The following is a 27358-nucleotide window of genomic DNA, read 5'->3' as shown; positions in this document are numbered from 1 at the left end:
TTCAGATTGCTGAAAACGAGGAATCAACCAAATTCTCAATATATTTTGATCAAGATTGTAGTGATCCTAATGTCGTAAGTCTTAAGTCTACGTTAATACTCTACCCGTCCACCTAAATTAAAGCACTTCCAAATCGTTTGTGGTTGTAAGATTTCGTGGGAATTTCTCTTTTTTTCTCAAATATTATGACTTTGATTGTAATTGCTCTGCAAGTAGCACCCTTTTTGTCTAGTCATATTTTTTTCCCACCTGTAGACAATTCGATGCTCAAATTTTCCGCTAAAATTCGTCATTTGTCATTAAATTGTTCATTACACGTTTTTTTTTATAAGGAACCTTAACTTTGCTCTGAGCCTAGAGTTCCTTATTTTTACAGAGAATTTCAGCCTCAAAGTTCCTTGTCGAGTTCCTTATTTACGCATAGCTGCTAAGTTTGGATAACCATCTCTTACTGTTACTTAAAACTTGTTTTCTTATTCTCAGCCTGAGCAGTTCCTTAACAATTCCTTATTTTTTGGACCATTTTCAGCCTCAAGTTCCTTATAAACGTGTTCCTTATATAAAAAAACGTGTACTATGTAGACTGAATTTCTTTAGCATATTTCCCGTTTACAAACATTCTCTAAGTAAACAAGGCTATTTGATACAATCATATAGTGTCATCTGTAATAACATGAATTTCTTTTTAAGAGATCGTATTTCGACATTTGTTTTGATATCATAAGCTAAAATTTGCAATATTATGACTCTTGCTTGAACATAAAGATAAGGAAAAACTGACACATAGTTTTAGAGTTATAAAGAAATCACAAATCCTTCCATGCCTCTAAAAAAGGGAGGCATTTCTTAAAATTATATGATGGTTAGATTTTATCTTCATTGAAGATTTCTTTCATAATGGAGGTAGACAAAGACCAACTACTGGATGAAATATCGTTGAATAAAATGACGTTCAGAGTCAATGATCAAGGTAAGAAGATTGGATTTCGAATTCTGAATTTTAATTCCAGTGGCACACTTTCTATGTATGTACACGTTTTTTATAAGAACAAACTACATACGTAAGAACATAATTCTTCGATGGAAAAATAATTAAAGTCTATAAGTCTATAAGTGTGCACTCTTTTTTCATTAACCTATAACTTTTGAAGGAATTCTTCAATCTTTATAAATTTGGTATCATTGGAAAGATATTAGTGAGTGGAACAATTTGAAATAAAAAAAACTTTAAAAAAAGATTATAAAAATGAAGATGAAAATGAAGAAGAAAAAAATGAAGATCTTGTAGAAAAGTGCTATAACTATCATTTTCATTGGAGTGAATCCTTAACCATCGAACGTCAAAAAAATTCTCAAAAATAATCATTCAGTCAAAAGATATCAACAAAGTTATAAGCTGATTGACGTCTAAAAACGCTGTTTTCTGCAGTTTTTTGCTGTTTTTGGGGTCAATCACTTATTAACTTTGTATCATAACTTTATATTGAATAAATATTTTAATGAAATTTTTCACAGTGATGATCTCCTAAGATCAAAGAATCTCTCTAGTGAAAATGAAAGTTATAGCACTTTTCTACAAGATCTTCATTTTTTTTTTTTTCATTTTCATCTTCATTTTTAGAATTTTTTTAAAGATTTTTTTATTTCAAATTGTTCCACTCATTAATATCTTTCCAATGATACCAAATTTATAAAGATTGAAGAATTCCTTCAAAAGTTATAAGTAAAAGAAAAAAGAGTACACACTTATCGTGAATAGACTTTAAGAACAATTTAGAACAATTTAAGGCTCAATGGACTCCAATTTTTTAAGAAATTGCACAAAAAAATACTCACAAAATGGTCAAATTAAGAACACCTTAATTAAAAAAAAAATTTTGAACTTAAAATTAGAACACCTGCTCAAAAGTTTTCGATATTCTTAAAAAGTAATCGTAGGTTTTATTTTTCATCATTAAATTTATCTGGCCCAAGAAATTTTTCAAGTTTTGCTAATGGGATTTGATATATCCTATGACTTCAAATTCATTGTCTTATTTTACCAAAAGGTATTGCCGAGTATTCTGATGACGACTCTGAAAATGATGAAGCAAGTCTTGCCAGTTATAACATGCTTGATTATTTCGATGGCGGTGATGAATTACCACCCTCGAGAGAGAGCGGCTCGAAATCGAGATCATCAAAATTGAATCGTATTGAAGACTTACCGTTTTACCACCCTGGCGTAACGAGAAACACATGTGAGGCGTTGTTATTAGCCAATGGGATTGAAGGAAGTTATTTGGTTCGACCAAGTGGCAATGAGAAGGACCGATTTACTGTTTCAGTAAGGTACAATTCTTAACTTTTTTTATTTAACACACCCCTGTCTCACAGCCCCGGTGGAACTTCTTTACAATGGAGATAAAAATTCTTTTCCGAGAATTGGCGAAACCAATTTAATTCGTTGTTCTACGGGCAGATCGTTAGCAAAATATGAGTCGGTTGGTCGGTAAAATAAAACTAAGATTAATCAAGGAAAGTAATTAGGCTTTAATTAATATTTTCAAAAAATCTTGGTCGAAAATTCATCATTCATCTTTGAAGGAGTTTGTAATAAAATCTTTCGTGCATAGAATTCATGATTTTAGATTCTTTTCAACTTTTTTAAGTGTAAAATTTTTAAATGACTAGTATTAGAAATTTGTGGCATAGGAAATTCAATATTATTAATTTTTCGTTTGCAGTAAATGCTGGGTCGGTAGCGCCCGTAGAACAGCAAATTAAATTGGTCTCGCCCTAGGTATAAAGTTCCTTTTCCCCACCGGGACAAAATGTTATCCAAACTTTCTAGTAAGGCGGGGGTTCAACCGGTTCTGTATCAGAGGGGTGTTTTAACCTTTAATATACCTTTATAACAAACTCGTGTCTCAATTTATATAGGTTACCATAATTATAGTATCTCACCAATTTTATAACTAGAAATGGAAAGTATTGTTACAACTCAAATACTAGTCATTTATCAGACTAGACTTTTCATTATTCGTTCGTTCGTTCGTTCGTTCAGCTAGCCTAGTTCGCAGCTCTTTCACCGTAATAATCCCTTTTCTTTCTCTATTAATCCCGATAATTCCGGTTTCATTTCAACTGGGATTAAAATCGGGATTATCTATCACTGTTTAGACGTTGTCAATCCATGGATAAGCTTTTAAAACAAAACTTGTATTTTTCTTCGTCAAAAGATTTATTTTCAAACAAAATCCAAACGTGAAAACTTGAATCTCAGTTATAAAAATAAAGAAAGCCCGAGAAAAAAACTGTATACTATGCAAAGTTGTGACGATATGGTCATTTTTTATAGTAAAAAATATTAAGTTCTGAGACTTTTTCCATTAATGCTATCACTGGATATACTATGATGCCAACAGCTGATTGGTTGAAAGTGACGTATTGATTGATTTTACGTTACTTTCAACCAATCAGCTGTTGGGTCTGTGAGTATTTCAGAAGACATTGCAATGAGCATATCATAAATTGACTCTACGTAAAACAGGCTTGGTTAACGAGTCTACTTGGGTCTCTACCACTGACCTTATATATACCCGGACGAAGCTTCTCAATTCACGTGCGCGCGTCACAGATAAAGATATTTGACGTCATTCGAATCTGGTTAACTCGTACCCAGGGTTTCCTATGGTGCAAGGGTTTATTGGTTTAATTGGTTTAAGTGCGGCTGAAAATTGTTAAAACATTGAACATTACTTTGGCATTTAAGTTTTCTATCTTGATTTAGAATAATTATGCGAGATCTTGTTTTTTAGATAGTTTGAAAAATCAAGAAATATATTTTCAGGAATATTTCAAGTTAAATAGTTTTACACCTTTAACGAAAGATGTATTTGAAATGCATCATGGTCTATAGTTAGTGAATTATGGGAAATTTGTTCAGTGCATTGCATCAACGAAGAAAAATATACAATTACAGAAGATGATGAAGACTTCACAGATGTCTCTGATGAATTACTGTACTAATATTTTTTTCAAGTTTTTTGTATATTTTGATGTCAATGTCTGAGTCTAAATGAATGATACCTCTCTGAATTTTTACGAAAAATTCGTGGACTTTCTCTAGCAAACTTTCAAGGGATCTTTTTTGGATTCTTAGTCCATTACAAAGGGTCCCGTACAAAATTCTGCTTCCGCCACAATAGATTCTATTATGGGAACTGTTTATGGGACACTTTGTATATCAAAAGGAGAGAGATTTTTCTCTCATATGAGGTTCAGTCAGAAACACAGTATTTCTACTGAAAGTTTAAAATGGCGTACTATAACGTATTCTAGTATAACTTAGCATAGAGCCTATCTGAGCAATCTGAGATTGTCTCTACAGCAATAGATTTTGAAATTTCCGTTTACAGACAAACTATAACGTTTTTCTTACTCCTTTTTACATACAGGTGTTCGAATTCTATCAAACATTACGCATTAGACATTAATCATTTTAAACATACGTACGCATTCGGTATCGCACAATTTGATTCAATCGATGAATTATCCGAACATTTTAAATGTATGCCAGTGCTTGGCAGTGAATCAGGTTAGCTTTTACAGTTTTTTTTACATGTACGTAGAATTTAAAAACCCTTTAACCCCCCCGGTACGTATTACGGTACTTTATACAGCACTTAATCTATTAGAAGTTTTTCGAGAACACAGAGACACCCCTGTCTCAGTGACCCAGTGGACTCTGAAAGTTCACCCGGGTGACTTTCAAAAAAAATAAATTTTCACCGGGTTTTTTTTTCATGAGCAAAAATCCACCGGGTTCAAAAATTTTGACTTACTTTTCTCCGGGGTGAATACAAATTATAAGCGATTTTTTCTATTTTCAGCAGGAAATTGCACTTTAACAGTCCTTTGATAACCGTTATCATCATTCTTCTTATTAGTGTAAAAATTTAAGAGTCGATAGCCTAAAATCTCCTAAAATCTCCACCAGCACCTTCTTCGATTCAGGAGGTAGATTTAGGATGTTTAACAAGGGGTGGTGTATCTTTGCTATTATGACGTAACGGCTACATCAGTGTGTGAGGAGGCGCCACCATGGTTGGCGCCGACGGTAAGAAATTTTTGAAAATAGGACCCTCTAGATGGGCTAAAAACGGCCTCAAATTTCAAATTGTTGAAAGTAAAACAGCAGTTTTTGGTCGTAATATAGCAAGATTTCAGTCTTTTCAGAGTGGAAAAAGAACAAAATAGGTTTCCTTATTTAAAAAATGTTTCATCCTTAGGTTTAGGGTTCCCAAGGGCCTAAGCCAACTTGCTTTCTTGGCCATTTTGAGGCCTGAGCCCTTCACTGCGTTGCGTATAAAAAGTGTGTAGCTAAAAAGTTATGATAGAAGAAGAAAAGATCCCACAATTTCTTTTAAAATTCATTGACTTTTTGAATGAATAGGCATCCATCTTACTAACTACAATAATAATGTCCACACTTTTTCTTTAAAAACATGAAACCATCCAAACCTCACAAAGGGGGAGAATAAAACAACGTGTTGATTTTGATTTTTTGAAGAAATATACATTTTTGATGGAAACTGTTAACATTTCCCAGGGTATTAACTATTAGGTCGGGGGGGGGGCACTGACCAGGGTATCAAGCAAATGAATTCTTGGCAGTGTCACATTGTTTTAAATCATAGCTAGGGATATAATCCATCAAAAATGAATTTAAAACATTACACGTTTTTTTTATATAAGGAACACATTTATGAGGAACTCGAGGCTGAAAATGGTCCAAAAAAAAAGGAATTGTTAAGGAACTGCCCAGGCTGAGGATAAGAAAACAAGTCTTAAGGAACAGTAAGAGTTTTCACTTGAACTAGCAACAAGAGCCACAAAGATGTGGTTAAATATTTCCTCCAATAGCTCAGAGCATAGATTGTAGTCGCAGTCGAACCCCACAGATTATCCTAAAGCCCCAACTTAGTAACTTAAATTTATTAAAGCCTTTATATTAAGCAATATCCGATGCAAAACAAAATTTAACCATATTCCTGCTAAAAATTGTCTTTATTTCATAGACATGTTCACAGATGATATAAGTCTAAAAACTTGTTAAAAAATTGCATGCATTTACACCATCTACGTATTCTTTAGAATTATGTGTGATAATGTGTTGGCAAATGATAACCATTTTGACACAAAGAAAAATGTATTTTATTCAGCTAATATTGTTTTTTACCTTCATTAAGGAAATAAAATCTTAGACAAAATCTTTTGCAAGTTGATATTATTCTAAGACTCATCTGAGTAAGAAAGTGCCAAAATATCTTGAGACTGTCTACTAAGGGACTAATATGGAAATATGGCAATATGAATTTGGGAGATATCGAAATATGTTGTACATTAGTTTCATATGAAAAACTTCCTTGTCATCAATATTTTAAACCACCATATTATACCATCCACAAGTAAAAAGTTACTTAAAAATGGTCTCCTTCTTTACAGATTTTAGATTTCCAGTGCATAACATCTGTTACATTAGTATTTATGTGATAATATACCAAATTGTCAACCTTGAAATTGTCACATTTAGTTACAGTATTGCTGATATTTACAACACTTTCCAGCAAACTTTTTTGTGAAATTTGTGTCTTGATAAACTAAACTCCATGACATTTTATCATTGACCATTAAATCACATCTTGGAACAATAGAGTTCCTTGTTTAATTATTGCAAGAATGTTTATCTTTGTTCATATTCTCATTGTGTGCAACATTATCATTACATCATTGCCAGCAAGTTACATTGTATTGTCAGCTTTAGAGGTCGTCAAACTTTGTTGAATTTGTAATCCTGGCACCTGAATGTGAAAGGAAAGAAAATTCAAAATTTCATAATGGGAAATAATCTCTTTACAGTAATCAATGCCAAATGTGTGGTCATTCGCTGAAATCTCCCAAAAAAAAGGCTTTAAAAGGGTGGGACTCTGCTTGATGGTTTGACTTTGAGCTATGTTTGCCATGCATATAAACTGAGCCATTAAGAAGTTTACGGGAACGTACAAAAAGGACCACAGGGTACGTACAATAAGGTACACTGGGAACATACAATAAGGTTCACGGGGAACATACAATAAGGTTCACGGGAACATACAATAAGGTTCACGGGGAACATACAATAAGGTTCACGGGAACATACAATAAGGTTCACGGGAACATACAATAAGGTTCACAGGGAACGTACAATAAGGTACAAGGGAACCTACAGGGAACCTACAATAAGGTATATACCCAGGGAACATACAATAAGGTACTGGGGAACGTACAATAAGGTACATGGGGTACGTACAATAATGTATACGGGGAACGGCACAATAAGGTACCCAGAAACACACAAAAAGGACAACGGAGAGCGTACAAAGGTACCTTGAAAGCATTCAAAGGACCATGGAAGTGTACAAAAAGGACCACACAAAACGTACCAGGACCATGCGACGCACCGGACTTAACGAACACCGGACTTATTTTGTCCGGTGTAGCGAAAGGATACTTTTTGCCACCGGACAATACACCAGTCAGTACGGTGCGTCGGCAGGGTCCTAACGTACCAAGGATCCCAGAGAGCGCACACAAAAGATACAAGGGAGGGAGCATACAAAAAGGTAAACAGGGAGTAAAAGCATCTATTATGATGATCTAGTTTTCTTTTTAGCATCTGGCATCAGGCTAAAAATGGGGCACTGAGAAGAGTGCAAGCTTTTCCAAGTTTTGACCATTAATATCTAGGACAATATATACATGATGGAAATCAGAAAGAAATTTATGCTCACCTTCTTCTCAAGTCAAGATAGGAATGGATTGGATTTCCATGTGTTTCAGCTTCTTTCTCCACCCTTCTTCTTCTCCTTATGGGAAAAATAAATTCAGCACACACGAGAGAAACTCAGGCAGTCCTCTGAGCTTTACACACAATCATTTGTTTTATGAAAAGCCCAAAAAGCTGGTAAAAACCCCTGCCATATTTTGATAGAAGGATACTATTTTCTTCCCCGCTAAATCTTCGCGACTATTTTTAGTCACGTGACTGAAGAGCCTAGTCATAATGTGCAGCACGAATAAAGAAAACATTAACATCGAAAATGGAAGAAAAGACGGAAAAAGGCCGTTTTAAAAAATATTCCCCTATAGTAGGGAAATATTTAATATCTTTTATTCTCCGAGTTCTTGTTAAGGGTAGGTTTTTTGGACTTTGGAAAGTGCACTGTAAGGGTCGATTTTTGAGCAAGTGGTAAAAAATGCACTGTACGGCTGTAAAATTTGGAAACATTCCAAATTTTCAGGCCAAATTTGAGAAATTTGCCCTGAAAAGGGCAAAAAAGTTAGAAAAATTTTAGTGTCGATTTTCAGCCAAATTTTTCCTGCACTGTAAGGGTCTGATTTTAGAGACCTGATTTTGGGAAAGTTTCTGATCAATTAGTATATAATATGCAGGTTTTTAGCTCAAATTAGTTCCCGCAACGCCCAAATTAGTTCCCGCCGAAATAAGTGTTAATGTTAATGTTACTGTGTATATTCTTTAAAGTCGAAAAAAGTGTACAAATATGTACTAGCTTTAAAGCTAATAGAGTTCGACTGCCTATTTACAAAATGATTCATTCATCATCATCTGTAGACGAATAGTCTACATCATCTGTTGATGCCCAATCGCTGACGATTTCTTCTGTAGTGTATTTTTGTTCATTATAATTTGAAGATATATTTGTTTGATTTTGTAATTTTTTAACGATTCGTAGTTTTGTTCTTGGGCTCCCTCTAACGCGCCAGTTGAAGTCTTTATTCTTATTGTCTTTGTTAAGTTTCTTTGCTTGTTCGTGCATCTCCTTTATCTTTTTCCGTTCGTTGATTGTGAAATCTTCCGTGATACTTACCTGAAAGAAACAAGTTTCTTTCAGCATGTGTAAATTCTTCATGATAAGATCTTTGTCATGCTGACTTTGTAGGGTGACTTTAAGAGGACGGCCATTTTTTGTTTTTCTGTTTCCTAATCTGTGGTGAGTAACATTTATTTCTGGAACATTGATGTCCTCCAGGAGTTCTCGGAACCGAAATATGTCATATTTTTCCCCATTTTCTTCTTTTTCCTTATCTGGGCCTGAATATTCGAGAAACCCGTGAATGATGATATTCAGTTTTCTAGAGTCTATGTCTTTCTTTTCACTTTCTTCCTTCCGTTTTTGTTGTTCGGCAGATCTTAAGTCTTCTTTGTGCTTCTTAGTAATTTCGGCGTATGTTTTCTTTGATGTTCCCTTAAGGTATATATACTAGGTCACAGTGTGGAAATCACACTGAAACAACCGCCGGCATCGCTTTTAACCATCTGAAGTTACTAATGTTTTATTATAAGAAAATACGGGGAGAAGAAAAACCGTGGACCCCCGATATGGACCACCAATATGGGACCCCCGATATGGAACCCCAATATGGACCACCAATATGGACCCCTAACGGACACCCTCAAAAACGGCAAGAAATACCAAAAACAGCTCTGAGCAACTCTAGTTTGAAATAATTTATGTCTATTTGCACTTCTAATATCACATTGAGGACGGTAAGTCTTTTTAAGATTTATTCCGAGTTATTCCGAGTTATTCGAACTTAACATTCTGCTGAGTTTGATTTTTTACTTGAGCTGCTCTGCCCAAATAAATATGGATATACTCAAGAACGATGTTTTTTGGCTTAACAAACCATAGATTGATATTGAGACATGAAGAGCCGAGTTACAACTCAAGTAACTCGAACTTTCATAATATTACGCATATCGTTTGCCTCTGAGAAAGATTTCGTGGGTGATCCGATGCCTACATAAAAAGTCCCTCCAATGATAATAAACTTTTATTTTCTAGAGGAAGTTATACTAGCAACTCGAACACTCCTAAATGTAACTCTTCAATGTAACTCGGGCCTCATGTGCCATCAATCTAAAACAGAAGTCACAAGCTTCTGATTGGTGTCTTTTTATATCCATTCACACTATCTACATCACTTTCGGTATAATAAATATTTTGAATGTTTTTGTCTTTGTGTCAACATTTCAACAATAGAACAAATCACGCTGAACGAACTGAATTTATGTCTAAATAACAGAATGTATCATGTATCTATCTCTATAACTGTTGTAATATGTTTATATTATATAGGACGACTAATATAGCACAAATAACTACCTATTCAATGTTGGGAAATACCCACAATGCTTTTCTCGCCATTTAAAGGGGGTCCATATTGGTGGTCCATATCAGGGGTCCACGGTTTGTCTTCTCCCGAAAATACGAGATAGTAAAAAAAAAAGAATAACTCAATCAAAAAGTTCTAATAAAAGACAGAGAAAAACAGACAGAAAAAATAGAATGAAAATTTCCCGCGCCTTTTCTAGAATGATGGAAGGTACTACTAAATTATTCATGATGTTTAAAGTAAACATTGAAGAGAGAGAGCAAAAACCTTTTTTTGAGAATCCAATGTGTAATATGCTCGGGAACATAATACACTTTTCCTTTGTAAGAATATTTTTGTTGAGAGAGTTTTGAGTTTTGTTATTCTTTTTTATTTGAGCTTGCCTGTAAGAATATTCCATTGCCGCGCGAACTGCACGCAATCAAAATGTTCCAAAAAATGGCCGCCATAAACTCTAAGTATCGAGGGCGGTTGAACTTAGGTAAATACACGCAAGATGGTAGCTCAGTTACATAGTTTGTTTACAATTTTTTCAAACTGGGTGGATATGGTTGTTTATTTGTAGCAAAATTACGATTTTACTATTCAACCAAAATTTTACTATTCAACGAAATATTTCACTATTTAGTGCCAACGAAAATATTATGGTTCAATGAAATTTTTGTATTCAACGAAATATTTTACTATTTAGTGCCAACGAAAATATTATGATTCAACCAAATTTTTGTATTCAACGAAATATTTTACTATTTAGTGCCAACGAAAATATTATGGTTCAACCAAATTTTTGTATTCAACGAAATATTTTACTATTTAGTGCCAACGAAAATATTATGGTTCAACCAAATTTTTGTATTCAACGAAATATTTTACTATTTAGTATTATGGTTTAACCAAATTTTACTATTCAACGAAATTTTTTACCATTCAACAAAATATATAAGTGTTCAACAAACATTTTACCATTCAACAAAATATTTTTCTTTCAACCATATTATTTACAGTGTTGTTCTTTCTTCCGCGCGACCCATAAAAAAAGAATAAAACACAGAACAATCAAATCTCGAGTCTGTAAACTTGCTAAGAAGAATTTTGGGCGGGAAAATCATCTACTTTTGGCGCCGTATCTCTGGGGTGGCGACACACACTTCTTTCGCGCTTTTAAAGAATAGTTTCTATAAGAATATCATTATTCTTGCTTTAATCCATCAATTCACTTCCTCTTGTAACTCAAAACCATCACATAACCACAGGTTCGTTGAATAGTAAAATTTGGTTGAACCATAATATTTTGGTTGGCACTAAATAATGAAATATTTCGTTGAACAGTTATATATTTCGTTGAATGCTAAAATATTTCGTTGAATAGTAAAATTTGGTTGAACCATAATATTTTCGTTGGCACTAAAATATTTTGGTTGGCACTAAATAGTGAAATATTTCGTTGAATAGTAAAATTTTGGTTAAATAGTAAAATCACAATTTTGCTACAAATAAACTGCCATAGGTGGAACACAGTAAGTTTTTAGCTCAAGTTTTACTTTTCTATTTCATACATTTTCTATTTTTTAAGATTTCTACTTTTTAATTTCAACAGCGGGGTAACCCAAGCTTTCCTTGATTTCAACCGGGGGAATCAAAATTTTCAGTATTTCCAGCGGGGTAAACAGAAACTTTCATGCCACAGCCCGGGTTTCCAAAACCTTTAGCCTTTTTGCCCGGGTTGACTTATTTTCCCCCGGGGCTTAATTTTGGGCTGTTTTTGAGCATTTTCTTCACCGGGCTACTCACCGGGGTGGATCTGACCGGGCCACTGACTCAGGGGTGTATTTTGCAGACGGCTTGCGATGAAACTAGACAGGTATTTAATTTGCCGAATAAGGATATTATTTGGTCAAAAAAGCTACTAAATAAGAAAACTCATTTTGGTAGATTTGGCCCATATTCGCCAAATTGCCAAAATTTCTTCGCTTAAGGAAGTTGAAAATTAAATGTTCAGTGGAAATCAAATTTCAGATGCCATTACAATCAGTCCTATAATATTTGGCAGTAAACAGTGGTCTTCATGTTTTGCATTGCTAAGAATTTGGTTTTGAGGTTTACTGCAAAAATATTGCAGAGCCACGGTTTCACTTGAATTTTGGGCAAAATTTAAAGGGGAAAGTCTTTGAAATTTTCAGAAATGAGGGAGAGCTTATGTTTAAGGGGGCCAAAGAAAAAGTAATCATGAATTTAAGGGGGGGTTAATTAATGTGAATCCAATTCTCTTTTCATATTCTTGCAAAGTTTTTATACTTAAATATCCTTAAGATACTGTTTATTAAGGTGGTGAACTAAGGATGAGAATTCGAAAATTTTCTTTGTCGCCCAGGCACAGCGGTTTGTGTAATTTACGATGCGCGATCCAACGATTCACGATTCGCGATGCACGATCCATGTATATATTATGTTAATTATTCTAATTATGCACGAATAAGTTTTCATAATGCTAGCTACAAAACATCCTATAACAATAACGAAAAAAAATTAAATTAAAAAAAGAAGGGGAAATAACTTATATCTTCTGTGTAGAAAAAATCTGAAAGCCTTGACGTCATAGAAAAGTTTTGGCGCGAAAAATTTATTAAAACACATACTCATTTTTGTACGTTCATTATTTTTTAAGAACAGTGAATAAGGAATCATTGGCTACATTATTACTTTTGGCATGTTCTTATAAAAGCATTTCACCAACTGAATTGCAATAACTGGTGCTTTTATTTATTTGATATTTTTCTTTGTTTGATGATCAAGTTAATTCATTTGATCTTTCTCAAAAAAGGTGAGTTTAGACACGCGCTCTTCATTAAAAAACGTCTTCCCTACTTTACCACAACATTGTAAATTTTTGTTTATAACCCTGTCTCAATCCAATGCATTTGGTTGGTTTAATCGGAGAAACGTTTTTTTTTTAAATAAAGAAAACAAAAAGGTTACAAGATATTCAATTCAAAGCATGGGCAAAAAAGTTCATGTTCTGATTTGATTTGATTGTTCAGGTTAAAATATATACACGCATACTTTAGATTGGTTTTCCAGGAATACAAAAGAAGGAATTAAAATATGTGATTACTAAAACCTGTAAATGCATAATTAGAATAATTAACATAATATATGCATGGATCGTGCATCGTGCATCGTGAATCGTTGGATCGCACATCGTAAATTACACAAACCGCAGGCACAGGCAGTAGGTGAAATAATTTTTTGGCCCCTGTTCTAACACACTTTGTAATAAACGCCTCAGTTGCAATACCTACTACACTTTTTAATACCAAAAGCTGGCCCACTTTGTAATAAGATATAAATTTAAATACCATAAAAGCCCTGTAAATAGCTTTGTTTTACAATTAAAAAAGAAAAAACTGAAGATTAAATTTCAAAGTCTCAGACTTTAAAGTAAACAAAGTAAACTGGGTTCAGTTCTAAATACTTAAAAATGCTAAATACTGATCTTACTAATGGGCCAATTATAGCAACATTTATCATAGGGAAGTCATAACCCTGTTTTAACTTTCATAATAAAAATACCCCTTTCTCACAGACTCACTGGGACCCCTTCCCACAGGAAAAATTGGCCCAAATATCGTCCCTAGTGGAAAATTACACTCTAAACTTTGTCCCTACTAAAAGTAATCGAATAAACCAATCCTCAATGCAAAATATTATTTTATTTTTCCCATCCCCACTGAATTTTCTGACTTGAAAACAATAGATTTTAAATCCCCACATACAAAAAATATGGTGATAGCAATCCCCATCGAGTTTAGTCCATTATTTTTACCCCCACTGGCTGAAAAAATTCTGCCGGGTGTGTGAGAAGGGGGGTGTATAAAATAGAAAATTAAAAACCCATTGCCCCAAAAAGATTTGAACGTCTCCTCTTGATTTTCCAGCCATGTCAGACAGCTTCGTTTTGAAATCTTAGAAAAATCTTCTTTTATTAATTTCGCATAGCGAAAGTATTGCGATAGGCTTTCGCGGCGGCGGCGGTGCGGAAGAAAAATTAGAAAACGAAAGTAGTTGAAACTTCTAGAACATTCTCGAAAACTCTGAAATATGGACTCACTCGCTAAGATAAAATTTAATAATTCCCCTCTGCAAGTGTTAGGTAGGCGTAACCAAGCATTCGTGACTTGCTCTGGTTTTTTGTATTTTTGTCATGTTTTTGTCATGTTTTTGGTGTTTTTAGAGTACTTAGAGAGGATTATTTTTCTTTTAGCATAGTATTTTATGTTTGTGTAGTTAGTAAATGCACCAATAAAGTGATATGAATCTTACAATTAAAGAACTGTCCTTGAAAATCACTACACACACACAACCGAACAACACAGACAACACAGACAGGTATGATCTTCATTTTTACAGGTAGAATAATTTGTTGATATTTGATTAAGTTGTGTTGTAAGACAGATTATCATTTACTAAGTATTTCACAAAAAATTTATGGCAGGGGATGCCAATGTGTATAAGTCATGCATAGCCCTCAAATGAATGACCCGTCTGGTCATTAAAATACAAAGTTAAATCAAAACAAAAATGATAGAGTAGAGCTGTGTGCGGAGCTGCGTAGTTCATTTGTTTTGAAATTTTTGTTGCTATTTGATTGGTCAGTCATTTGATTGATTGCTATGCAAGTTTCCCTCCACTGATGCAAGTTACCCAACTTCACGGTAGGTAGGTGAGATGTGTCAGTTTTCAGACTCTCCCACTCTAGATAACTATTTCCAATCGATGACTTACCGTAAGTAGTTGGGCTGGTCTAATAACGACATCCCTCGTCTAAATTCTGACACTCTTCTTTAGAGAAAGGAATAATATGAAAGCTTGAATCACTGATTGAAAAGGGTTATTCCTCTCTGACCACTATATAAGCAAAGAAAAACAGTTTCAATCTTTCTATAAATCTCAGCTGGTAAAAAGGGTGTCGGAATTAGAGGAGGGGAGTCGACACATTAGACCAAGTTACGGTAATCGCTAACCAACCGATTGATTGGATACCGCTTGATTTCAATAATCATTGAATTGATAGGTAATCGAGACTATTCTAACTGATAATAGATTGGTTTTTCATCGATTGGCTTTTAGAGTAAATCGATGGAAAATCCATCAATTGATAGCCAATCAAAAGCTTACCGTTAAATCTTGATTATAATTGACTATCGATTATCAAAAACAATAGATATCCAATCCATCAATTATTTATCGATTAGTAATCGATTGGAAAAGGATATCGATTGTATCAAATGGGAGAGTCTGGCATGTTGGATGGGCGCTTCGTGGAATAGTGGTCATTAACCTTGAATACTACACATGCTTCAAAGGTTTCGATTCCTGATGGCAACGGTTCACTTGGAAAGTGAATGAGCCTTCACCCGGTTAACCCAAATGGATGTGAGTGAGGGAAACAATGACAAGATTGTTATCAAATTTGATCGACCTGCTCGAAATCAATTTTCTACTGTAAAGTCAATCAAAAAATTCTCAAAAATGTGTAACTCCACGTCTCAATGATATGGATGCAATGCAAATAACAGCAGTAACAAAGTTTTAGCTTTTAAAGGTAAAAAAACTTTTGCGGGAAAAAAATTGGTTTAAAAATTTCACTATAATTTCCACCAAATTTAGAATATTTCATGTAATTTTCCAAATTTGTGCTTTTTCAAGCTTTCAAACAGTTATTTTTTTTATCTAATAGCAATATTTTGCCAAAAATAGCCCTCATGGTCTATTCAATCAAACTCTTTTTATATCTATTTATTTTTCAAGGCATCATCAAAATTAAATGCCTCTCACAGTTGATTGTGTTTGATTTTGTTTTATTGAGATTTAGCATATATTGTATAGTGTCTGTTGTCCCAAAAGTATGTAGATTCTTAACCTTTCAAACAAATTCTCAGCACTTATGCTAAAGTAGAAAGTTATACAGGAAAGATATATTAGAGGTGAACGAGGGTGAACAATCTAGTATGACTAAAAGTTTTTGAAATATTGAGAAACTATGAAGAAAAAGGAAAGATGAGTACATTGAGGATTTCAAATCTCTGCACAAATTTCACGTACCTCTCTAAGATAAAAAGTAACTGTACAACCTTGTGGGCTAAAATATTGAAAATAGCAAACATGACCAAAATAGCAGAATATAGAGTTTGAGCTTTTTGATATGTTTTGGTTTAATTTGGTTTAAATTCGATTCATATATACAAGGTGTAAACTTTTTGTATTTTTGTAAATTTTTGTATATATCTTTGTCAGATTGATATTTATTTATTTGTCAACACAGGTCAGGTTATATACAATATACCGTATACAAACTATATACAATTTCATATATATTGGCAGTAAAGCTCTAGCTCTAGCCTCGTTCTATTTATTGCATTCTTTTAATGGTAAAGGGGGAGGGGGTACTTAGACATTAATATTTGCCAGGTATGTGCTGATGCTAAGGTTTGGTTTTTGACCTTCCCAAGTCTCTCTGAATTATTTAAGGTACGAAACTTGAAAAGTCAAAAAAAGATCTCTAGAAGGTTAGAAATTCTTTTAATAATTGTTCTTAGAGTCACTTTTTCGACTTGTCTCTGTAAGGATAACTTTATTCTCTGTTAGAGCCAGTTTTTCTCAGGTCTGACCTGACATTCTCTAACCCTAGTACTCCCCCAGTCCCGGTCGTTTAAAATGATTATTTCATCTATGAATAATCAAACACTGTGCAAAATTTTCGACTTTTGTTTTTAATGAAAATTTCCCTTTATTATAAAGTGTGTCAGGTGTTATATTAAAGAGTATATCAGCTTTCCATGTGTTTCAGTGTGTTGATTTTTATTACAAAGTGCGTCAAGTTGTATTACAAAGAGTGACGGCATTGTTACAAAGTGCGTTAGTACAGCCCCCTCTATCTGATTCGCACTCCAGGGGCCATGTCTGTAAGAAATTCGATGCTCCAATCTAATATCGAAGACAAATCCCAATCTCGAAAGCAAAAAATCTAAGGGGTACTTTAGAAAAACAGAAGAACATTCAAGGGGGTTAGAAAATAAGGGCACAGTACAAATGGAATTCCAAATTGAGGGGGGGGGATGGATAAGGGGTAATTTGCTGTTTAACGGGGGACTGGAAAACATGAATGAAACAATGGAGCTGATCGTAGCTGTTTTAACTCCATTTTGTAGGACAAAAATGTTGGCAATCTTTAACTCATTTCCGAAGCGTATATATGATGGGCGGCCGATATGTTTTGCAAAGTCTTCTGTTGAAACAACCTGTTACCATTGAAACATCTGGCCAGCTCCTTTTGATATTTTTGACAGTCTCTTCGTTGATAGTAACGTCGATACTAGGTTCATCACTATCTTCTTAATTCTTGCTACCAACGATTGAATTGCTGCCCTGAAATAATAGTAGACTAAAGACTTTGTTATGCGCAGCTTTGTAATTTCTGCGCAGTTTTGTATTTTTTTGCGCACTTTTGTAATTTCTGCGCAGTTTTGTAATTTATCTGCGGACTTTAGGAATTTTGAGCTGCGCAGTTTCGTAATAACACCCTTGTGCACTATATTTGTAATTAAAAAAAAAATCAAAAAATTTTTTATCCAATATTTTTTCCGGATTTATCTGCTTTGTGATTGACCTTTGTCGAGGATACTTAAAAAGATCTTTAGAAAACAAATTCTATATATGATTTATTTTGATCACGGTACTTGGCATGTTGAAAATATATACTGAAAAAGTCACAAATAAGCCGGATTTACTGAGTCCATTTGTTTCTTACCTCAAAACTTCCATTTTTGTCATCTTTCCCCCAAATGCCACCATCGTGTGTAACAAATGGAAACCGTGTTAAAAATGCAAAAGTCTACCATCTTGCGAACTCTTAGTTACGTCAACAATGGCCGCATAAATTATGTCTGAAATGTAAACAAACAAACAAAAAAACGAAAGTGAAACGCATCGTAATTATGCATTCTATATTGCCGCCATTTAGAATAACATTCTTCCACCGTTAACCCAGAATGTAGAAACAAACGCGAATTTCTTTTTGCTTGGAAAAGCTTGGCAAACTTCCACTTTTGACACAAAGAACACAAATGAGGTGGTAAAAATGTAAGTATTTTTTAACACTTTTGAACACATTTTGATGAAACAAATGGGAAAAAAGTGGCATAAGTGACATAAATGATGCTGAAACAAATGGACCCACTATGAACAGTTAGTTCCAAGTTGTATTGAAAAGTTCTTTTTGATATTTTTTAAAGGACTATGTTGTTTATTTCCCTTCTCAGTAACTAAAATTGGCGTCATCATTAATATGTGTTGGTTGGAATGAAAAATGTCCTGGATGGAAAATTTTCGAAAAATTGATTAGGCTCCCCCCGGCTATTAGGTAGTATGCTGTTATAATTTCTTTTTCGTTCGAACATTTTCATTCAGAATGTTTTCGACTACCTATATCAGGTAGGTCCATTCAGCATGTTGCTTGTTGTTTTCGTTTTGACAGATAATTTGTTCTCTAAAAAGGAACAAGCAGCCTGTCGGCATTAAGGCCCAGCTCTCTTTCAGTATCGTCGGGCATCTCGCATCTCTCCATCATTCCTGCAGATATCAATCAGTACTTTTTTTTATTTTCAGACCCTACAGTTGATATGGATGATTATATGGATTTGAGATTCTTTGGGTCTTGGATGCTTCGGCGAAATAACTACTTTGATTATAATCATACATGTGTTGAAGCACTCAAAATATTTACCTCGCCTGCAGTCTATGTCAGGATAAGGGAAAAGACAATAATTGGAACAATTTTTGATTATATTGAGTTCTGTATTTTTACAATAAGTTGGGTAGTCCTCTCAACTCTCAACTAAAAAGTGAATAATTAAATATGTTAAGGCTTTGGCTTTGGCTTTGGCTGTGGCTTTGGATATTATATATAATGCGTTCTTTACTATATATAAAGAAAGTTCCATCCAAACTCGATTGATTATCACCGGACTTCACTGTATGAACCACACTGATCTCCTATAAAAAGAAAAAAAGAAAAGAAAATGTTTAAAATTTATAGAAGCATGTGAAAAGCCTTATAAAATTGTTAAGTACTCTCACCTTTTGGGCGGGGTTTTAAATTTTTTATTCTAACATCCCCCCTAAAAATGGGAGGGTAAAATATCAGGATTAGATAAAATAAATTTGCAATTTTAGATAAAATATAGATTACCTCAAAGTGCTTGGCCACTAAATTGTTCCTTGTACTTCTCGTCTCTCACCCTTCCCTGGATAGATAAATAAAAAAATCTATATTGCAAATTTTAACTAAAAGCCCTTTACCATATTACACCAATCTGTTTTCAAGCAGCTTCAAGACACAATCTTCCAAAAATTTAAAGAATTTCTGGAAATTTCTTCAAAAAAGTTTCGGAAAGGCCCTCGAAACCTGAAAAATATTGAAAATCAGATTGATGAAATACCCATGTTTGAAACAGTCTTCGTTTTCTTCTTCATTGATTTTTTATGGCGATATTAAAATCTTTAAATCAATGTGAAAAGGTTGTCTTAAAAGAAAATATACCGTATTACTTCGAATAAACATATGGGGTGTTTATTAATTTTTTTTATTTTTAGGAGGAACGTTTATTCAAGGGGGCGTTTCTAACATTTCTTTGAGTTCGTTCCCAAGTTACCAAAAGAAATCGGTCCTACTTTGGGTACCCATTTCGCAAAAATTAGCTTTCGCGAATTGAACCTTTCCAAAATATTTTGCGAGAACAAACTTTTGCGTTTTGTTGATTTATCCTTTCTTTTATCCAGGATTTTTATCATTTTCTATTTTTAAAAAAAAATGGCCAGAAGCAGTTTTCTTACAAGCTATAAAATTGGCAAAAAATCACTTCAAAAGTGGGTCTGAAAAAAGGAATTTATAATTGAAAAATAAGTCTCTTAAAAATATGTATTTTTAAAGTCTTACCTATTGGATGGTCACTTTCTATTGTAGATCTCTCTTCAATTATGTTGATAAGCACAGCCGTCTAAAAGGAAATAGAATTCTTGTTAAAGATCAACAATTATAAAAATTTACCATTACTTTTGCAGTAATTGACGCTGACATGAATAATTTCTTTTACGCCGACTGAAACTTTATCAATCTTTGTAAGCAGCATGTGCGCCACTGCCCCGCCAGTTGCCAGTGCACTGGTGTGTTTTGAATTGCGTTTGATTAATTAAATTCAAATCGCTCAATTCACAATTAGGTTGGTTTAATTTGATAATTGTTTGACTAATTACCTCTAGCATTTGTGGACCAAATCTAAAATGGCCCAATTGTTGTTTACAAAAATCCACAGAACAAAAATTTGGGCAATATCAGGACTCTGTGGTTAGCTTTATCGGATTGTAGTACGAAAACAGGAAATTTACATCGCTCGCAGTATATAAACACAGTGAAAATTCACTTTTCATACAATTGCTGAGGTTCTGGTTGGTGTAAGGTTTTAATGAATAAAGTAACTCTATGACAAAGCCTATGTTTTCAGACCTTATTTTTCCGACGATTTTAGTGCCGACCAACCGATGACTCACTTTTTAGGGCTGGAAATGACGTGAACACAAGTTATTTGTGACTGCGTCCATAATGATGAATTTTTTTGAAATAATGAAATTTTAAGGCGGTTGCTTTTTTGACATACGGGCAGCCGACGCTGAACTCTCATATTCAAATTCCCTCGGCCTTAAGAAATTTCGAACAGTCGAAGGATAGCGCAGAGAAGATTGGTCTAGCTCTTTGTTGCTACAGCATTTATAATCTAAGTAAACGGAAACTTTTTAAAAGACCGGCTTCAACAATCTTGAAAGTAACTGTCTCCAGGGTTTATACCATTTATAGCTCAGTGGTTGAACCCCACTGTTTAATCAAAATATCACCAAGGGGATGGTAATTGATTGATTCAGTGGCACCTGGAAATTTTAATTATATAAAGCAACGCCTTGCTTACCTTTGACTCTCAGGTAACTTTAAGGATTGATGATAAACTATAGTCTCCAGCAGATAGCACTAAGGAGATTATATTTCCTTACAGCCTCATAAATTTGAGGTTTTAATTTAGATAGGGTGGGGCGTCAAATGTCAAAGTCAGAAAATTCAAGATGTAGTGTTTTTTTATGAAAATTTAACCTATTGTGAGGCATTCTGCGCAATTTTTAAGGTCAGAAGTCCAAAATTGGCCGAACCCCCCTGGGGGTACTGATTCGCACTACCGGCAAAAATTGGAAAAAATGGCATTTTCTGGCCTTTTCAGGCCTGTAAATTTGTCAAAACTATTTCAAATCTTATTTTATTCATTTGTTGTACTAAATTTTATGTAGAAACAACAAAATAATCATATTGGGTTGAAAATTGTGCCCATTGGAACCCTAAACGAGCCGTTTTAAGCCAATTTTGGGTAGCAAAATGCTTTTTAAGGCCAATTTTGCAAGTACATAAACTTTAAACTGATTAATTCACATGTCTGAAATTTTCAGAGATGGAAGTCTTCAATAAAGTCTTTAAGCAAAATGAATTTCAAGTTTTTCACTTTTTTCAAAAATTCATAATGGCGTTTTCAAAAATCGCTTTTTAGCAAAAACAAATTATTTTTATCAAACAATAGCATTTTTTAAGGCAAGCTTCGACAAACTGAGTTTAAATGCTGACTGACATTCTTTTTGCATTGATAGTATTCTGGAGATACTCCAGGAAAATCAAAATCATTTGGGTCTGGGATGCGTCTATGTCATCCATTTTGGAAATCAAATCCCTTTTAAGAGCCATTTTTCAGGCAAAAACCCAAATTTGGACTGAAAAAATCTCTAAAATGACAATGGACATGGGCCCGAATTTTCTTGCAGTGATAGTATTCTGGAAATAATGCAGGAAAATCAAAGTCATCTGGGTTTGGCATTTGGGTATATCCCCCATTATGGAATTGAAATATGTGCTAAAATTGGCTTAAATGCAACGTTTCAAGCAAAAACCCCATTTTTGACTAAAAACTGCTATAAAATGGCAATAGATATGGACCCAAATTTCTTTGAAGTGATAGTATTCATACTATTCTCCAGGAATACAAAAGAAGGAATTAAAATATGTGATTACTAAAACCTATAGATGCATAATTAGAATAATTACCATAATATATGCATGGATCGTGCATCGTGCATCGTGAATCGTTGGATCGCGCATCGTAAATTACACAAACCGCTTGATTTCTCTCTCCTTATTGAAGAATAGAATTTGAAAACGGTTGGAATATATTGGTCGTTTCATTTTGGGGGGTCAATCGAACAATTCTATTCATTGATTCGAACAAATGAAATATAAACTAAAAACCTCCTTTAAGTATTTGACAGGAAAAGGACACAAAAGGTTCTTCTCAAAACAGGTCATTCATAATGTGTCGACTGATTCGACTCTAGGTCAACTGGAAGAGCGAGCTTAGTGGGGATATGCAAATGGTAAAAGTAACGCTAAAACTCCGACCAAACCAGTTAGTCTGGGACCTTTACACGTGTCCTAGAAAGCTATATTTACATGGTGACTTCAAAAGTTGCAGAAGGTTGAGATAGCATATCAACACTAAACATCCTTGGTACTATTACTTCGAAGAGTAACCTGGAGTAAATCGTGAGTATGACTGCGGCGCTCCTGCTGCACCAAAGATACTGGACGAGTGAATAGGAAGAGATTTTTTAAGTTGGCTTCAAACATCTTATGGAGGAGGAAAACAATGAGGCGGTGTAAACAAATTGGTAAACGAGCTATGAAATACTTTATGCAACAATGAAAATGAAATTGGGCTTACTAACGAATTTGCTGACTTTTGTTTACCATTTTTAGACTCTTTACAAACATGAGAAATGATCAATTTGAGAGTTTTGGACGCTTGAATGAACATATGGAGCTAAAATTACATTTCTGCCTCCAAGTTCAAATCCAAGTCTAACAAAGGAAGCAGGTTCTTTCTGTTAACCAAATACAAAATGACTATATTCTTACCAATTTCTGTGAAACTCACCCTAAAGGGAATTCTTAGGGTATTCTTACGATTACAAAGTATGACAAGAAGAGGAAGCTACACGTTGCGATCAAACCAACAACTGGATACGTTGTAAAATGGGGGGGTTGATTTTACCGATTTTTCAAATGAGCTTTCCCAAGATGTTTTGATTTTCCGTGAAAGCGAGCCGGGCTGTATAGCGAGTTCAATATGACGGATGAAAGCAACAACAACATGCAGTGCAAAGAGAATATTTGGTTAATAATATTGATATAAACATTGAAATTACTGTTGAAACAAACGAAAAAAAAGAGGAGGAATCTTGGAGCAAAATGTTTAAAAGATTTACCATTGTTTACAATCAAAGAAATTGAACACTTTCGCATAAGCAGTGGCAAAAGAAAAGTTGGAGAAAACCAAAAGAAGCATAAACATTCCATTGTTAAGACGGGAGAAAGTTTATGTTAGAAAGATATATTTCAGCCATGTCTATACAAAATCCCGGGGGGGGGGGCAGTGGGTTTACCAACTGACGGTATGTGCGGCGAAAAAATTGGCTTTTAGAATCGCACCCTTACAGTACAGAAAAAAATCGGTGAAATTCATACCCTTACAGTGCATTTTTTCAAATTTTAAACTCTTTTAGAGCAAAAAAATCAACATTTTCGAGCAAAAATTTGCAATTTTTCCCAGATTTGCTGAAATTTCCACCCTTACAGTGCATTTATCAAAAGTCCACCCTTACAGTGCATTTCTGATATTTTGAGAAACATACCCTTGACCGCCGCACATACCCGACAAACAGTCTGCCGATGTGATTAAAGGACACTGCACCTGTCCAGCTGGCAAGTCAGGTTATTGCAACCATACTATAACACTACTTTTTGAGTTGGCTGATTATTCATTACAAGGGCTTCAGGTTGTTCCCACTGGAATTTCATGCACTAGCAAAAAAAGACAGTGGGGTGCGCCGATCGACAAGCAGAAATACCCCTTACCGGTTATGTTAACTAAAGTATTTGGAGATAAAAATAAAGGCATTTCTTGCACCTTGTACGACCCTACGACGTCATAGCTCAATGAATGGGGAGGAAATTTGTGAAAGAACGAAGCGGTCAAAGGAAGCACTCAAATTCAAATTTTTTCAAAGAATGAGCTAGAATGCTAAGCAACTCAAGCCCTGACCCGAAAATTAACAGGTTTAGGAGTTTAAGTTCACTGTGACATTGTGGTGTCAGAGGAAAAGGAGTCAGGGAAATAAGCCGTGTTCGGAACAACACTATTCAGTGTATTGATGTATTGATTGAGTGCGTGTGTGTTCAAACTGAAATATAAAATTTGAACAAAAACTAAGTCTAATGAAAAATGAAAACAAAATGGCTGACAAAGTACATGAACTAAGTTTTATGAAAAAAAATGAAAACAAAAAGGCTGACAAAGTACAAAAACTAAGTATCAAAGGAAGTTAATGTAAATGCTAAGTATAATTCAGAACTAGAAAAATAATTAAGTATTAGAAAAATATGTAATGAAAACTTACCTGAAAAGCCACTGTAGAACAAAAGCAAAAGAAAGGAAAAACTCACCAGCTAGCCTGAGATAAGAGCTGTAAGCAGGCAGCAGTACACAGGGTGTGTGTTGATTAACACCAAGTGTATGTAGAATGAAAATAATTGTTTAAAAATGTTTGAAAAATGTATTGACTTGACATGTCTTGACTCCTTGAATGTCTCTGTTGAAGTGAAGTGCAAAACTGAAAGTGGCTATTTATACATTCTGCAGAATAGAATGTATAAAATACAGACCAGAAATAATTTATGAAAAACTAATATAAATTATGACAAAAAGTGAATTATAAATTGAATCGACACTTATTGATATACAAAACACTGACCAAATGTGAATTTAACTGAAAATATGAAATATATTCGAAATAGTAGAAAATGTGAGTAAAATGTTGACCAAACTTAAAAAGGTAAACAAACATGATGAAAACAAAAGAAAACACGAAAATGACAAACTGCAAAATGGTGAAAGTGCTGTGTGGGACTTGAGACTCACTCAATTAAGGTTAACTGCCTTAACGCTCCCCCGACAAATGAAAAATGCTATAAAATTTGAATTTTTTTGTTTTTGTTTTATTATATAATGAGGATTTTAATCCTTCAAGCCATACGACTGAGTTGACAAATCCATTACATTTATTCCTCGAATCAATACCAATGACCTGACTGATCGATGTGTTTCTCGTTTCGTTTTCTCGTTTGAATTCTGATATTCCACGGTAGCTTTTCGAACTTTCCCGTCGCAACTTTCTTCGATTTCTCGAACCATGCCATACTGACTGAATAGAATAGACTGAAGCCAGACTGGATTCTTGTTTTGTGAACAAGACAATGTCGCCAGGTTTGAGATCAATATCACTATTGAACCATTTCGGCTGGATCATGAGCTTTGGCACGTGTGCAGTGAGCCAACATTCAAACCATGCATCAAAAATCTTTTTATTTGAGCGTAGAATTTTATCATAATCGTTTGAAACAGCCAATGGTTCGGTGGGACATCGATTATTGTTTCACCCGAGTAGCAATCGGTTCGGTGTGATGAGATCTGACAGCTCAAATTCCTTGAAATTACCAACAGCCAGAGGGAGGTTATTAATTGAATTTGAGATTGTTGCATCTAGTGTCTCCCAATGTAGAATAGAGAGTCGTTCTTTGCTTGATGATTTTTCGATTGATTTGCGGATTTCTAATATCTTCCTTTCAACACGTCCATGGACATTATGTCCCCCAACGGGACAGGTATCAAATTCTATGTTCATCTTCGAATGAAGGTGTTGTTGAAGATCGATGAAGTTGATTTGCATGGTTTCACAACCCTTTACCAATTGACTTCCTTCATCTACCAATAGCTTTTGGGGATATCCAACATCACAGGCAAGTCTTGTGAATGCTTGAAGAAATGAGGTTGTATTATAGCTATCCATAACCTTGATCTTTACGGCCGTTGTGGTCGCACAGCAGAATACAAGTAGCCAGATTTTGACTGTCGTTCGTTTATGATGTTCTGAGTATGAAAGGAACGGTCCGGCGAGATCTGTCTGTGTGGGGAAGAAGGCAGGAGCTATTTTGAGGTTGTCTTTGGAGAGCGGTCCCATGATAACATTGAACTTCTTTTTCAGTAGCCCGGGGGGGGGGAGTACTAGAGTTGGCGAATGAGGGGTATGTGCGGACGGGACCTCCGAAAACCAACCCTTAGAGAGACTGATTTTTGCTAAAAAGGTGACCCTTAGAGAGACTTTTTGAATTTTTTTTTTCAATTTTCGAAAAAAGTCATACCCTTAGAGAGACTTTATTGAAAAATTTTCTATGGAAATCAAAAATTTCCTAAAAATCCTGAATTTTCCGACCCTTAAGCTGGGTGTCCACTGAAAAAAAATAAGTTCGTCGCAAATACCTGTTGACAAAACATAAATCCAGACATATGTCTGGAATTAAAAACCTATTGTTTTATTTGCGATAAGGCGAAAAAAAATAAGCGATGAAAAATGAAAACGTTTTCATTCTATATCGTTTATTATTGTTTTCTTCGTCGTAAAGTCTGGATTTATTTTTGCGACAAACAAATTCGCGATGAACTTATTTTTTTTCAGTGGACACCCAGCTTTAGAGAGACTAATTTAAAACTTTCTGATTTTTCCGACCCTTAGAGAGACTTTGAAAGGTGAAAAAACGACCCTTACCGTCCGCACATACCCATCATCCACTTTTACCTAAGTACCCCCCCCCCCCCCAGGTTCAGTAGATAACGACGACAGCGAGGGTACGATGCCCTCAAGTTTCACAAGAAATCTACCTTCAAGGATGTAGCATATTTGTAGCACATAACGCCATGTAGTCTCGACACCTGAACGCATTGCTGTATGATGATTCCAATGCACTTCTTGAATAATTGAGTATGCCAAAGGAGAGTTTTTATCAACGATCGGAACACAGAAGGTTGAGGCGCTGAGGTCCTTCATTGCGTTGGTTGCTTTTCCAATTGCAGTGATCTTGTCAGTTGGCAAGATGCGACCA

At 34.6% G+C, this 27358-nt stretch overlaps 1 protein-coding gene and 1 long non-coding RNA gene across 2 annotated transcripts; one reads left to right on the top strand and one right to left on the bottom strand.

Annotated features, from left to right (window-relative positions):
• The first annotated feature begins 715 nt into the window (after positions 1–715).
• On the top strand, positions 716–4607 carry LOC136808910 (dual adapter for phosphotyrosine and 3-phosphotyrosine and 3-phosphoinositide-like). The gene is made up of 3 exons (XM_067065473.1): positions 716–970; positions 2049–2331; positions 4440–4607. The coding sequence occupies exons 1-3, from the start codon at positions 898–900 to the stop codon at positions 4582–4584; spliced, it is 501 nt and encodes a 166-aa protein (XP_066921574.1). The 5' UTR covers positions 716–897; the 3' UTR covers positions 4585–4607.
• A 14453-nt stretch (positions 4608–19060) lies between these two features.
• LOC136808909 (uncharacterized) lies at positions 19061–20324 on the bottom strand. The gene is made up of 3 exons (XR_010846931.1): positions 20216–20324; positions 19469–19523; positions 19061–19272 (listed from the first exon to the last, which is right to left on the bottom strand). It is a non-coding gene; the product is annotated as an uncharacterized lncRNA (long non-coding RNA).
• Positions 20325–27358: the final 7034 nt, after the last annotated feature.

The sequence above is a fragment of the Clytia hemisphaerica genome, unplaced genomic scaffold (assembly GCF_902728285.1).
Source record: "Clytia hemisphaerica strain Z4C2 unplaced genomic scaffold, Clytia hemisphaerica genome assembly, whole genome shotgun sequence".
NCBI classification, from domain to species: Eukaryota; Metazoa; Cnidaria; class Hydrozoa; order Leptothecata; family Clytiidae; genus Clytia; species Clytia hemisphaerica.
Note: the sequence above shows the minus strand (reverse complement) of the source record. Positions and strands in the feature narration are given on the sequence as shown.